Source organism: Orbicella franksi, chromosome 1 (genome assembly GCF_964199315.1).
Source record: "Orbicella franksi chromosome 1, jaOrbFran1.1, whole genome shotgun sequence".
Taxonomy (NCBI): Eukaryota; Metazoa; Cnidaria; class Anthozoa; order Scleractinia; family Merulinidae; genus Orbicella; species Orbicella franksi.
The window spans coordinates 11647286-11660298 of NC_138145.1; the positions used below are offsets into that span (position 1 = coordinate 11647286).

The 13013-nt window shown below is 37.1% G+C and overlaps 2 protein-coding genes across 4 annotated transcripts in view; both read right to left on the reverse strand.

Moving 5' to 3' along the window:
• The window catches only part of LOC145490360 (uncharacterized), a 47899-nt gene that overhangs the window by 11718 nt on the left and 23168 nt on the right, over nt 1–13013 (reverse strand). The gene's annotated exons all lie outside the window — the stretch shown is intronic.
• LOC145490279 (ubiquitin-associated domain-containing protein 1-like) lies at nt 282–12991 on the reverse strand. Of its 3 annotated transcripts, XM_081469410.1 has the most exons (11): nt 12646–12991; nt 12499–12554; nt 11799–11918; nt 10084–10177; nt 4527–4564; nt 4131–4201; nt 3604–3736; nt 2855–2941; nt 2540–2607; nt 2319–2389; nt 282–1964 (listed from the first exon to the last, which is right to left on the reverse strand). In XM_081469410.1, exons 1-11 carry the CDS (start codon nt 12896–12898, stop codon nt 1852–1854), a joined length of 1104 nt encoding a protein of 367 aa, XP_081325536.1. In that variant the 5' UTR covers nt 12899–12991; the 3' UTR covers nt 282–1851. The 3 variants fall into 3 exon arrangements, 2 of the variants coding, with proteins under 2 accessions (XP_081325536.1, XP_081325547.1); XR_014049683.1 differs by lacking the exons at nt 282–1964; nt 2319–2389; nt 2540–2607; ... (5 more) ...; nt 12499–12554; nt 12646–12991 and adding exons at nt 5277–6183; nt 6661–7402 and having other exon boundaries at nt 4540–4564; XM_081469421.1 differs by lacking the exons at nt 282–1964; nt 2319–2389; nt 2540–2607; ... (6 more) ...; nt 12499–12554; nt 12646–12991 and adding exons at nt 4605–6183; nt 6411–6683.

The following is a 13013-nucleotide window of genomic DNA, read 5'->3' on the forward strand; positions in this document are numbered from 1 at the left end:
AAACTTTCGTATTATTATTAATAAAAAGAATAGATAGTTAACCTTTGTCTTGGTATCATCTCTCGCGGGAACATGTCCTGCAAAACACTGTAGCGCTAAAACTCGTACCTAGGTCTTTTAACGCTGTGCAAAGATTTTTCTGATTTACACACAATTTGACAAATTATCTGTAAACGAGAAAAATTGCACTTTGTATCCATTTCAAAATTCACTTTTGCTTTTTTCGAATTTCGTAAGGAAATTCATTTTATTTTTCAGTTGAAACTGTGTTTCCCCCCTCCCAGGTTGCTATTCTGACTACAATGGAGTCAGCGATAAAATCGGGAAAAATACAATTATTACTGCGACAGGAGACTTTAACACAGTATAGGAACTGTAAAGGCCAGTTCACAATGTTTATTTTCAGCCTATGTTCAGCCTATCTCGGCGTTATAATACTCAAAAATCTGCTGAAAGTTCAGTTGGAGAGTCAGCATGGGCTACTTACAAAATCACAAGTAAGCCACAAAACAATCTCTGTTATTCATCAACAAAATAATGAAAAAAGACCTACTAAAATCCCAACCCAAAATATGTATAAATATATGCAAAAAATATTTTCTTTCATTTACCTTGACACAAAACGGGTCAAGAGCCTAGGGCAAAAAAAAAACTAGTAGAAAGAATGTAGAAGAAACACTAGCAGAATCACTGTAGAGGAAACAGTAGTAGAAACAATGTGGAAGAAACACTAGAAACCTTTGCATTTTTCCATAGCAATCTCAAGAAGATCAGATCTTCTTTCCCGCTTTTTCTTTAGTGATAACTTTGGTTTAAAAAACGTTTCTCAAACGAGAATAAGGACGTAAAAAAGGAACTGCTCAAGCCACATTGAAATGTAAAAATTGGTATCGCTCGCTTGAAATTTTCCTTCCCTTTTTCCTTCAATTTTGCGATCAGTCTTTGTCGTCTACATTGTTATTTTAACCCATTATCTTCCCTGCCAGGCACGATTGGACTCTCCTCTTACAAATATCGACATTCAAAGTGAAAACCATAGCCTACGCTCCTGGTTTTTCGAAAGCTAATTAACACTAATCCGGGAATTTAAAAAGTGACCAAGGTTTTAAATTCTCTCTGTTACAATGTTTTTCTTTGCATAAGTTTCTCGAGTTTGAGATCACTTTACGTCAAAATTGGAGGAATTAAAATGTAAATTAAGTTAAGTTAAGTTAAGTTAAGTTAAGTTGAGTCAAGTCATAACAAAAGTTAGAAATAAAATGGAAATTGATGCTAATCAAAGATCTGCTAGTTCAGCTTAATTGTGCTTTGAACAACCGGGCCTGGCAATATCCATCTTGCTGAGCCTGCAAGATGTTTTCTCATGAGACTGTCTCAAACTCTCGTTCCTTCAACCATAACTACAGTGGAATCCCGATTTTTTGAACCTCCAAGGGAAACGAAAATTGGTTTGAAAATCTCGGAGAGTTAGAGAAATCGGGAGTAAAATTACAGTGTTTGACTGAGGAGGGGAAAACAACTTTTGGTTCGAGCTATCGGGAGGTTCGCAAAACTGGGGGTTCAAGGAATCAGGATTCCACTGTATGTAATCAGAACACATCATGGCAATGACGGCATTAATGTTGCATAGCAACTTAATTGACCAACAGTGAGCGTGGGCTCAGTTGACCGACTGCAAACCGCACTTCTCCCCGATGCTAACGATTCTTTCGTTTCGTCACCCAATCTCTTCCCAGGATGACATGACGAGGAAAAAGAGTGCAACATTGAGGTCCATAGCCGGAACGGCAGAAATTGCTAGTTCTACGCTTATAAATGCACTATTTACAGTTTAAGTAACGCGATTCATTATCATCTAGCAAATCCCTGCACTATCCGAGAGACTTGAAGTAACACAGGCCCAGTTTCTGGATCATTTATGTAGAATGAGCTGGTTGATGGATTTTCTAGCATGTCCTCAAATGCTGAAGAGAAAAGAAAGCCAGTATCACTGATAAACAAAATTACAATAAAATAAATCTTATGTGAGCTGCGCATGAAAAAAAAAATTAAAGAGAAAGAGAACTTACAGAGCCCTCACAACAACTTTAACAGTTGCAAGAAAACAGATTTAAAAATCCCGATGAAGTTTGACTAGCACATTTTTCAAGCATTCAGTCATGTTTTGGTATTCTGTCTAAATGCCCACTGGCATGCCAGCTTCACTTATGATGATTTGCATATTCACTAGGCTATAAGGCTTGAGCGTAATGATAAATTACAGTGATAATAAACTTTGCACTAGTATATCATCAAATTATGCTATTTTTCATACTTACCTCCCAATACTCGGGCATTACTGAGGCTTAGTTGGACTAGGGGGTTCTCCATAATGGCCTGGTACAATGGACTGAAGAAACAATGAGATGAGCACAAGATTTAATAAGCAAGTGCTAATAACCTTAATTTCCGAGTTACCAAAAACTTGAATCGTTCAAAATGTTTTCACGTCATAACATGAAAAACAAACAAACAAACAAAACCCACGGAGTTTACATACCTTGACTGGTCAAGACCTTCATTGACATCTCCTATTCCTCCTTGTCTATCACCTAACAACCAATCACACTGCCGCACCAACAAACCAAAAACAATCATTAAAACCCTAATTACAGCAAAATAAAATTTTATCATTATCACCTTAATTATTGCTCTCAGCTTCTCAAATGCACTACAAAAAAAACTGGTGTTTTCTATTTTGAATGTTTAGGTATAAATTTCGATACACTGAAGGAACTGGTAAAAGATAGAGTAACAATCATTTGAGGTTCAGGGTGTTTCTTTATACCCAAAGAACTTCTGTTCAGTAACTTACGGCAGCTTCTTGATTGTTTCCAGTTGCTTTAAGTGCCATGAGAATTTCTTCCTCTTGGAATCCCATCTCTTTCAAGTTATTTACAGCCTACAAACAAAGAGGAAGATTTAATTATTTAAATACACTGCTGAAAAAAATTCGTTTTTATTATTATATATTCAAATGTGCTAATGAAAGAACAGCAGTCCCATACTATTTACAATTAGAAAATTTCTTAACTACCACTATGCTATATAAAACAAATACAACTATCAATCTAAGACAAAGGTGTTGGCCAAACGCTCAAGACATAATAGTTGATTCTCCCCTTACTATTGTCAACTATCACAAACTACCATATGTGTGGTCAAACAGGAAAAACTATCATCAACAATCGTGGAGAATCTGACCAAGCTCAAAGTGAATGATAGTTAATGATAGTTGGTGGCAGCCTATTCCAGACTCTTGGTCAGAGGGGACAATCGAAAAAGCGGGCAGGCGATGAACAGGGTCTAGTAGAGAAAAAGCACTGATCCCGCTCGTCGCTGATTCCACTCATCACCCACCCACTATTTCGATCATCCCCACTGACCAAGAGCCTGGAACAAGCTAAGTTGGTACTCAAACAGAAGCCCAACTACAACTCTCATCCGCTACAACTATCATCGACTATCATGGACCATGTGCCGTTTGACCAGGGCTTAAAACACCGTACAATTTGAACACCCAACTCACGATAACATCTGGCATATTTTTATTATGCAACTCACCCTAGAATTCGGAACAAACTCTTTTCTTTTCCTGCGAGTCCTCCCTGCCCTTGCTCCAAGCACCAATGGCTCATCAATATCAGCATCGCTGTCATGTTGTAAAAGCCATTCCATTGCCAGCATTGGGGACATTCTGTAAGAATCACAGGTAGAATGAAATTACAATATTTCAATCTGAGATCAAGTAACTGTCCAGTTAGTGTTTTTTAACCAAGAAACAGTGATTGCACCTTTGTACCTTTTTTTTGTCAAACTCTACTTTATTTTGATGAGGTACAAATAAACTATTGTTGTCGCTGTTGTTGTTGTTATTATTATTATTATTATTATTATTATTATTATTATTATTATTATTATTGCAATAACAGGGAACTTTTGTCAGCCCCCCATCTCTGAACTTTCTGGATCTGCCCCTGGCTATAACATGCTACTGAGTTCTGGCAAGATTTTAAGTCATTGAACATACATGATTGTACTTTGTTCGCAGTAATATCGATTTGTTGCTTCATGACTAAAGATTGACTAACCTGTTCAAAATCAAAGCCTTCTTAGCTCTGGTTTCTTTAAAACCCATGTCTGTGAGCTGTTTGAGAATGGTCTGAAAGTAGAATGAAATGAAGAATTCTAGGACCTTGTTTCTGTTTGGGCTATTATTACCTCGGTTAATTATCATTTGACTTTTCCTTCAGTTTGGAGATTGTTTTGTAACTTAATGATATAAAATAAAATAAAATATATTATTATTCAGTATGTTAAGGGGTAATGCTATTGCCAGATGAATCTAAGATACTATCAGACCATATTCTAGAACCACTGAGTTGAGCATCACCCGCATACAGAACTGTGAAACTGGCTCTGTCATTGCCTGTCAACCTGCATTCACCTTATGTCATTAGTTCATTAAAGACTAAATATATGCTTACAGCATCAACATCTGGCTGAACATCTTCTTCAGGCTGACCTAAAAAAAGGGAGCAAGGAAACATCATTTTGCAGTTAAAGCTAGAAAGAGTACATGACCAAAAAACATTTTTATTCTTGGTGATCTGCTTGCTAATGTATTGTCACAGCAGTCCCCTTTAACCCTGACCCTAACCCTTGGTTGCTTTTCAGAGGAGGAATCACTTAACTTTTGGCGATTATTTATTTTTGAACTTGCTTTTAAAATCTACGACAGATCTTTAATGGAAAGTACTTACCTATCGCATTGTGTTACATGTACATGTACTTGTAAGTGTTGTCTCAGATAAAAGAAATTTATTCCTGAGATTGTTGAAAAGAAAGAACTTTGCTGGCATGGAACATTTACTGTTAAGTACTATCCATTTACAATATCTAAACTTATATTTAATTATGGTATGAAACTTTTCAACTACCTGCTGATCTCTGTTTGACAGGTCTTCAAATTTCAACCAATCAGCGCGCGACTCGCAAACAGCTTTAGGGGTCCATTCATTCGAGAGCGTTTCGCGAAACGAAATACACATGGCGAATGAACACTGGCGGCTTTTATCGTGTTTAGCTCAGCATTTATTTTATTTCGCTTGTTGAGAATTTTGCAATACTCCAGGCCAGTTTAAAGACATCGGATTTATTAAGTTAAAGATGTTATTTATGCTGATACAGCGGCGAATAAAGCTGTTCAAAGCTCCGGGACAAGACAAAACTCTTACCGTGTAATGGTCATTCTTCCTTCTCGACGCGACTAACAGGGATATGAAGACTACTCTGGCTTAAAGATTGCTTGAAAAGATGATGAATTCCACCGAACATTTTAATATGCTAAGACACATCACTTCCTTCTGGCTGTTTAAGCAGTTCTAAGACGGCGAGCTGTGCTGCGCGTACTGTTTGGGGGTTTTTGGCTACGGGGAAGAACGCCTCAGGCTCTATGATGTCTTGCTTCTGCTGCTGGTAGTTTTCTAGTAATCCCCTGTTGGCTACCATCTGGAGATATGTGTCAGAGTGAATTAAAGTATTCATGAGTTTGTTTGGCTGGTGAAAGTTAATTTCAAGTCGAGTCTTCTCATCTGACCCAGACGTACATGTCTTGAAACCTTCGGAGAATTCTGACCATGTTGTCGAACTCTGTCGGCCGGACTCATCTTTCTTTTTGTAAAATGTCTGTGGTCTTTGGTACGTGTCCAGAATAATTTTTCTGTCATCTATGTGTAATCCTAGTACGTCTGCATATGGAATAACGAATTTTCTTTGAAGGATGACTGATTTTTCTCTTTGATGTTCAATGACAAATGTGCCCGACTGTTGTGGTTTTCTTGAGTTTAACTTCATGGTAAATAACTCGTGCATTACTCTTGGATCGGCTCTTGTGATGTTAAGACTTTGAACTGTTGATTTGATACTGTTCAAGTTTGTTGAGCTATGTACCGTACCACTGTTGGATGTTGAAGCAAACTCTTTGGCCATTTCGACTGTAATTTCTACAACGTTGGACGACTGGAAATGCGTTTTCGCTGCCTGAAGATAGTTTTGAGTCATCTGTTGGGTTAATGTGGAGTCGATTTTTGGCCGAGGACGAACACAAATACCACTGTCGGCATCTTTATTTGAGTCTCTCATCTGAAATAATTAACAGAGGTAAGTTAATATGATCCTGATTTTAACCTGTGCTCTAATTCCTAGCACTATCACATAACTCAGTTCATTGAAATCGATCATTTGTTTCTAGACATCATTTTACTGTTAAAAATAAGTCAAAACAAAATTTCCTGACATTTTTTGGTAACCTCTTAGGTTTGTCAGATGAACTTGTTATGTGAGTGCTTTTATATAATGCCTTCATGTACCTCGATTTCAGGAGTAGTTGGTGATATATAGGTAGCATAAGGTGGTTCATCTTGACTTGACTTTCTTTCAGTGTCTTGAAAAGGAATGTGCTGTTTTAAACAAAATAGCACAGGTTCTTTGACCACAGCCTTGAGAAACATCCTTTTTTAAATGCAGTGTATATAGTAGTCTAGGAGTTATTTAAAATGAATGGAGGGAAAACTTATTTTGTTTTTCACATTTATACAGATTCATTTATATATTTCATACCATTTTCTTCTTCTTTAGATGTTTTGGTAAATCCTCATTTTCTTTTTTGTGGATTTTAGAGTCTGACGAGTAGCTGCACCCTTTCTTCTCTCGGTTCTCAACAGATGCCCACTCGTGACAGAATTGTTGGGTGAGTACTCGTTTTTGATAGTCAATCTTTCCTGTTTCACCTGCTCGCCCACCACTGTAAATGTAGTTACCTTGCTTGGCTTCTTTGTGTTTGGTTTCCATGATGCTGTCATTAAAATTGTGCAAGGTTAAAGGGAGTCCACTCAAGGTGGCATCTTTAAGAGCCTTCTCGACCTAAAACCCAGTGTAAGCAACCAGTTCTTTCACAGTGGCAGTAACAGTTTCAGAGCCAAACATTAAAAATAAATTGAAATCCTAACAGAACTCTTGCTTGACATTCATACTCCTGTCTGGTTAATTCTCTTAGAGTGTTTAAAATCCATTGGAAAATTTTTTCAGGCCAGTGCAAAAAGATACCAATATTTCGCTGACTGAAGGACTGAAACCACAGTTGTTCAAAAGTTCCTCTGCTTTTTCATAGAAGGCCAAAACACCATTTTCATCAAATGTGACATCATAACCGCTTAAACAAACTTTTCGAGCAACTTTCTGTACTTCTAAAAACCATTTCTTTTTTTAAATTTTGTCTGAGAGCATCAGCTACTTGGCCAATTCTTCGTACAACAGTTTCTGTAGCTCTTGTAGCTTGGTGCATCATTGCTGGGTAAAAATTTGCTAGGTCAAGTTGAGAAGCATTAGAATGTCCAGTTTCACCAAGGTGCTTCTTTGCATATTCTCGTCTGCCATAAATGATAGTAAACATTTTTGTTAATTTAAATTGACAGAAGGGTGCTTTCCAAAATGAATACATGTACATGTTGTGCAAAACCTCTTAATAAAGTTTTCCACATTGAATTACATTAGTTTTTCTCTTTGATTGGTGTGTGGGTACTGTATACATGTAACTGTTGCACTGTATAATAATATAAATGTATATTATCATTCACGCCTGTGTTTTGTATTTGGAAGACTCAAGTTTTAAAAAGTGAAAGATGCTCATGTTTGCTCACACTGGAAAGGCCTACTGTTATTCTTTCTAAAAAGGCAATTCTATTAATTTATTTCAGTAAAGTGCCATTAATCAAATAATAACCTGTTTTCAGTATTATCTACTCGCTTTCCCAACCATGTCTTGTACTGTTCTTCTCCTTTCTCAGTCATTTCTACTTTCCACACAGGCTCATTACAGATGACTCTCATATCCCCAAGTTGCTTTTGATGTTCTGGTGACTCAGGAATTGGATAAGTGGAACTTGCAGAAGAACTTCCAGTAACTGATCTTCGCTAACAGCCATCTGCAACACCACGCACAATGACTTCTATGTTCTTCTTCAGAATTGGGTGATAAACTGACTTCAAACTGGACAGCTGTTGAAGGGTTTCTAATCCAAGATTACTTACATGGTTGTAGTTATCTGGCCCTAACCAGGAACACACTGTGACAATGGAGCTTAACAGGTTGTGGGGCTCCACTAATTTGACTCTTATTGCTGTTTCTCCAGTAAAGAACTTACTCCACTGCACCCATGGGAATGCATCAATGTAGTGATAAGCAAGTAATTTTTCTTTAGGGACCATTATTGTTTCCTGCAGATTTTTTTTGCTAAGTAGCCATTCCACAGTGTTTTTAACGTTTGTGTATGCTGCAACAACACCATTGTGTTCAGTAAAAGTTAGTGACAAACTTTCTTGCAGAGCCTCCTTTTGTACCTTTAGCTGTTCACAAATGTCATCTTTTGGTACCATGATGTTGATTCCGAAAACATGTTCTAGTTCTTTACCAAGCTGATTTCGGACTATGTTTTGATATTTAGTGTAGCCAATGTCAAAATTACTTACTAGTTCGGCTGCAAACTGGACAAAATGATTGAAATTCTTCTTAAAAATGACTGGCATGAGTGTCCTCTTAAAAAACTCTCCATCCTTATGTGAAATAACAAAGTCAACCAGCTCAGCTTTTTCTTGTTGATAATGAGGCATGTTTAAATCGTCAATAAAATGAACCCATTCTCGGCATTTTGCTGGAGTCAAAAGTTTTTCCTTGAAGTGATAATTCGGGAATATACCTTCATCTTGTGGTTTGGAATAAAGGGTAGAAACTGACTGTTGTTTCAAGGAATAAAGAAGCGAGTCTGGGTAACACTCAGCTACAGTTCAGTTTTGTTCAGAGATACAATTCTGCCAAAACCTTTCTGCTAGATTCCAAGGCCATTTATAGATGAAACTGTTTGCGAGTCCTTGCGCGGGTTATTAAAATCCTATCGGGGGAATGTAAACATGCGCTTCTTGTTTGACATTGCAGTTAACTATCTCAAGCAAAACCACACTGTTAGCATCACCTTTTTTAAAATTTTATTAGTAATGTAAGGCTTCTGTGTACCTCAGTCAGTCTCAAACACAAACAAAGTTGTCGGCTTAACTGATTTAGAAACAAGGACACCGGGCTGCGAACGAACTTCTGTCAGAGCTGGTGATTTAAACGATTCATCTTCAAGCTGGGGAGTAGTATACCTGCTTATCTCTTTTAAAATTATAAGAAAGTCTATTTAAAGCCCAAAGTTCAAGTTTCAGTAAGAGAAAAAAGGTTATTTCTCCCTGGCGGACGACATAAGGAACAATGAAAACAAATCGACGCCATTTTTTCCGCACATGTTTTTTTATAATGGAGACTGGAGCTAGTTCCCCCCAATTTTTAACCCAGCATGCCCCGCAACTTCTGGTAGAAATCAGCAGGAAGGTTTGCCATGTACCAGCTTTGCCTGATGCAGGTTTGCCATAAAGTGCTGAAGCAGGAAACATTATTGTTGGAGAAGGTGGCTGATATTTCTATTGGTTTGAGGAATCAGAAGAATAGCTCAATAGAGTTTGTAGCTGAGATCACGAACTAGATGGTGATTTTCCCCAACTACCAGCCAGTTTTGACAACCCTACAGATGGCCTGTTTACTCTAGAACTACCAAGAAATGGCTCAGACCAGAGTTAGCACTACAATGAAAAGCATTTGAAAGAGGGACTGTTGCTTTCAAAATGATCAGCGCTGTTCTTTATTGGAGGGCATGTTATCACTTAGCAGCTGATTCCTGTATTATATTGGGTATCGCAGTTAACTCACCTTTTCAGTTACAGTAGTTATGTATCAACTTCAAGTTTATAGTCAGCAAAGTGTGGTGTGTAGTTCCAGAAAATATCCATACCTCCTTCCTCCTCCCATAAACACCCCTCTGGTCCCTTTGGTCTTAGAGACCCCCCACCTCCCACCCTTAGAAAATTCCAATCCCTTCTGTGGGGGGAGTATGGATGTTTTCTGGAACTGCAATACAAAAATAAAGAATTCAAAAATTACATCTAATGTACCTGAACTGTCAGAATCTTTTCCTGCAGTCACTGATTGCAGAAGAATTGAAGAGTCAATCAGGGAGATGAGTATTCTTCTAAGTTCTGAATTGAACTAAAATAACGAAAGAGTACATCACAAATTTGACCTCAGTTTTTCTACTTTAATAATTAGTTTGTTGAACAGACATATGCAACATTTAATACAGCAACATGTGACAGTGCAATTGCTGCATCCAAGAGAGAATGATCAAGGAGAATGGTTTTCCCACACACAAGCCCCTTCCAATCATAAAATTTTTTAAATCTTTTTTCTAGACAAAGGCAACAAAAAGTACCTGATTATATAGCTGAATGATATTATGCAGATTTCTGACAGCATATAGTTTTTCACCTGTTGTTTTAAAATGAGGTCTACTACAGTTGGGTGAGGTGCTACAAAAGTTTGGCGACCAGGTTTTAACGTTCAAATTGTGTTGTTGTCATGGGTAACTGGCTCCATTTCTAGTGGAAACTTGTTCGCCTTTGATGTCATTAGCAGCAAAGTGTACGGAATTGTAGGCGATGATATTGTTACCATTGGAGGAAAGTTTAAGGCCAAAACTTTGTCACACCATACTCAACTGATAATTGTAGTATGCGAATATGCAAAAAATCTGGATGCTTTCAGGTAGCTAAGGGCCCGCTGGTGACTGCCAGCTAGTATCAACAACTGAGAAAGAACTTCAATCCAGCTGAAATTTCACACCAAAACAAAGACTTGCGATACTTTTGGAGGTGCAGAGGCCAGAAAAGCTGGCTACACTCGTTAATGAGCTAGCTTAGTGCTTGCTTATAGCTACATCCTTGTATGAGGAAAGAAAGCTGTGATAAATATTACATCTTATTAGTACCATGTGTTACAAAACTAATAAAAATAGAACTTCATCACAGGGCAATGGGAATCACTCTTTTGGATCATTCTATCTTAGTTGTATCTGATTGGCAATAACCACCCTGTTGTAGGGGTTAAGACTTTTTATACGCAGGTGTGTTTAAAACATGAAATGGTGAAATGTCAAAATGGCACCGCAGTTAACCTAAATAGTGTTCCAGTTAGCTTAAATAGTGCTATATATCATCATCATAATAATAATAATAATAATAATAATAATAATAATAATAATAATAATAAAACATTTTAATAGCTGACACAATTACTGGTAACCCAGTAACTTGACAGTGGTTGGCTCAAAATAATTTCAAGGATTAAACCTCAGAGACAACAGTATCCTGCATTGACTCTTAACAGTGGTGCCATTTTGTCATTTTGCCATAATTGTCCTGTTTTGAACATGCCCTTTAGAGACACATGTTTTATACTAGGTGATGAAATTGGTACGTATTGTTAGCAAATAATTTATTAAGTAGCGCTCAGACATGTCAACTGCTGAAAATAATTATATAGGTGTTTAAAGCAGTTGGCATGGGCATCAACAATTTTTTTACTGATACGCATGCGTTATATTATTAATATTGATAATATTTTTTTCTATTTGTACCATGTCAGAAATCCAATACATGTAGCATGACATGACTAAGCACCAAAAGAATCTTAGCAGTATTTCTCAGGAGACTGTCGACTAACTGTCTGCTAACTGTCAGCCAGCCAATTTGTTTAGGAGTTGCTTATCACTTTTAGCAATAGTTAATATCTGTGATATCCAATAACTCAGATTTGTTACTTGCACACTTACATCTAAAGTAAGAGGAGACAAGCTGGCTGAAGGCTCCTTCACCTTTCCCGCAGTAAGCTTAGCAGTTAATTTCTTGACACTCTTCAGATCAGGTACTTGGTAACTGCTATTTTTACATTCCTGTGTGGTTTTGGAGAAAACAAAGAGTATACTATTGTGATTTTGATGTAAGTGAATAAAATCTTCCTCCTTTATATGTTTTTAGCAAAAAACCAATTAGTAATAATTGGTTACATCTAAATTTATTTAAAGGAGGATGTCACGTGCACAATGAGTCATGTAAAAAAGTAAAACCCGAAGAAAATGGCAGTAAGTTATTAAGGTCAATGTATAACTTAAACATCAGAATGAACAGAGATAACACAATTAAGCTAATTATTGTTTATAGTTGACAGCCATCAATAGGGATGCCTCCAATTTTGACACGAATATCGAACAATTAAATCAAAATGAGGGATAAAATGCTTTATGCAAACAAAATTGAATCGCTAGCTAGCCTACGATTTAATTCAATAGAACGCTAAATTAAATAAATAATCTCTGTTTATCAGTCCATTTTAATTAATTTTACAAATGTGTACATAGTAATTGGGACGTAAATATTTCCTGCGGTATTCGCCTGGAAGTGATAAAAAATTGAAAAATAAGTTCCCCCTGTCGATGCACTTTAAAACAAATAGGAATAAAAGGCAACTCTTACTTTTTCGGCGGAATCACAACTCGCATTGTGACGTTTTCTGAAGAGAATTAACTCGTCTGGAAGAGAAAACACGAAAACTAAGATAAGCTATAATTGGGCTAGAAGCACTGAAAAAGCAATCAGACGACATGAACGAAGTACACTTACCATTTTCTTGGACATTTTCTTCGTCTAGGGTTTTTTCGTCGATTAATTCCTTATTTGATTTAGCAAGGAGCAGTTTATACAAGTGAGATTCCTTCGAATATTCACCGCCAAGTGCTCTATCCTTAACTGCATTAACGGTGTCCGTAACGCTAACTGTCAGATTGCTTTCCTTTCCAGATGAGCTGATAATTTTTATACAGATTAGAGGAACAGATCCGCGAGATGTCAACTTCTGAAGTTCAAATTCCCTCATCTTTCCCCGTTGTTTTTCATTTCCAAAATTTTGCAAAACAAGACTTCGTGACAACAAAGTTGACGTTCATGCGCAAATATTAACCAGGTTTCGATAGCTACTGCGCATCTACTTG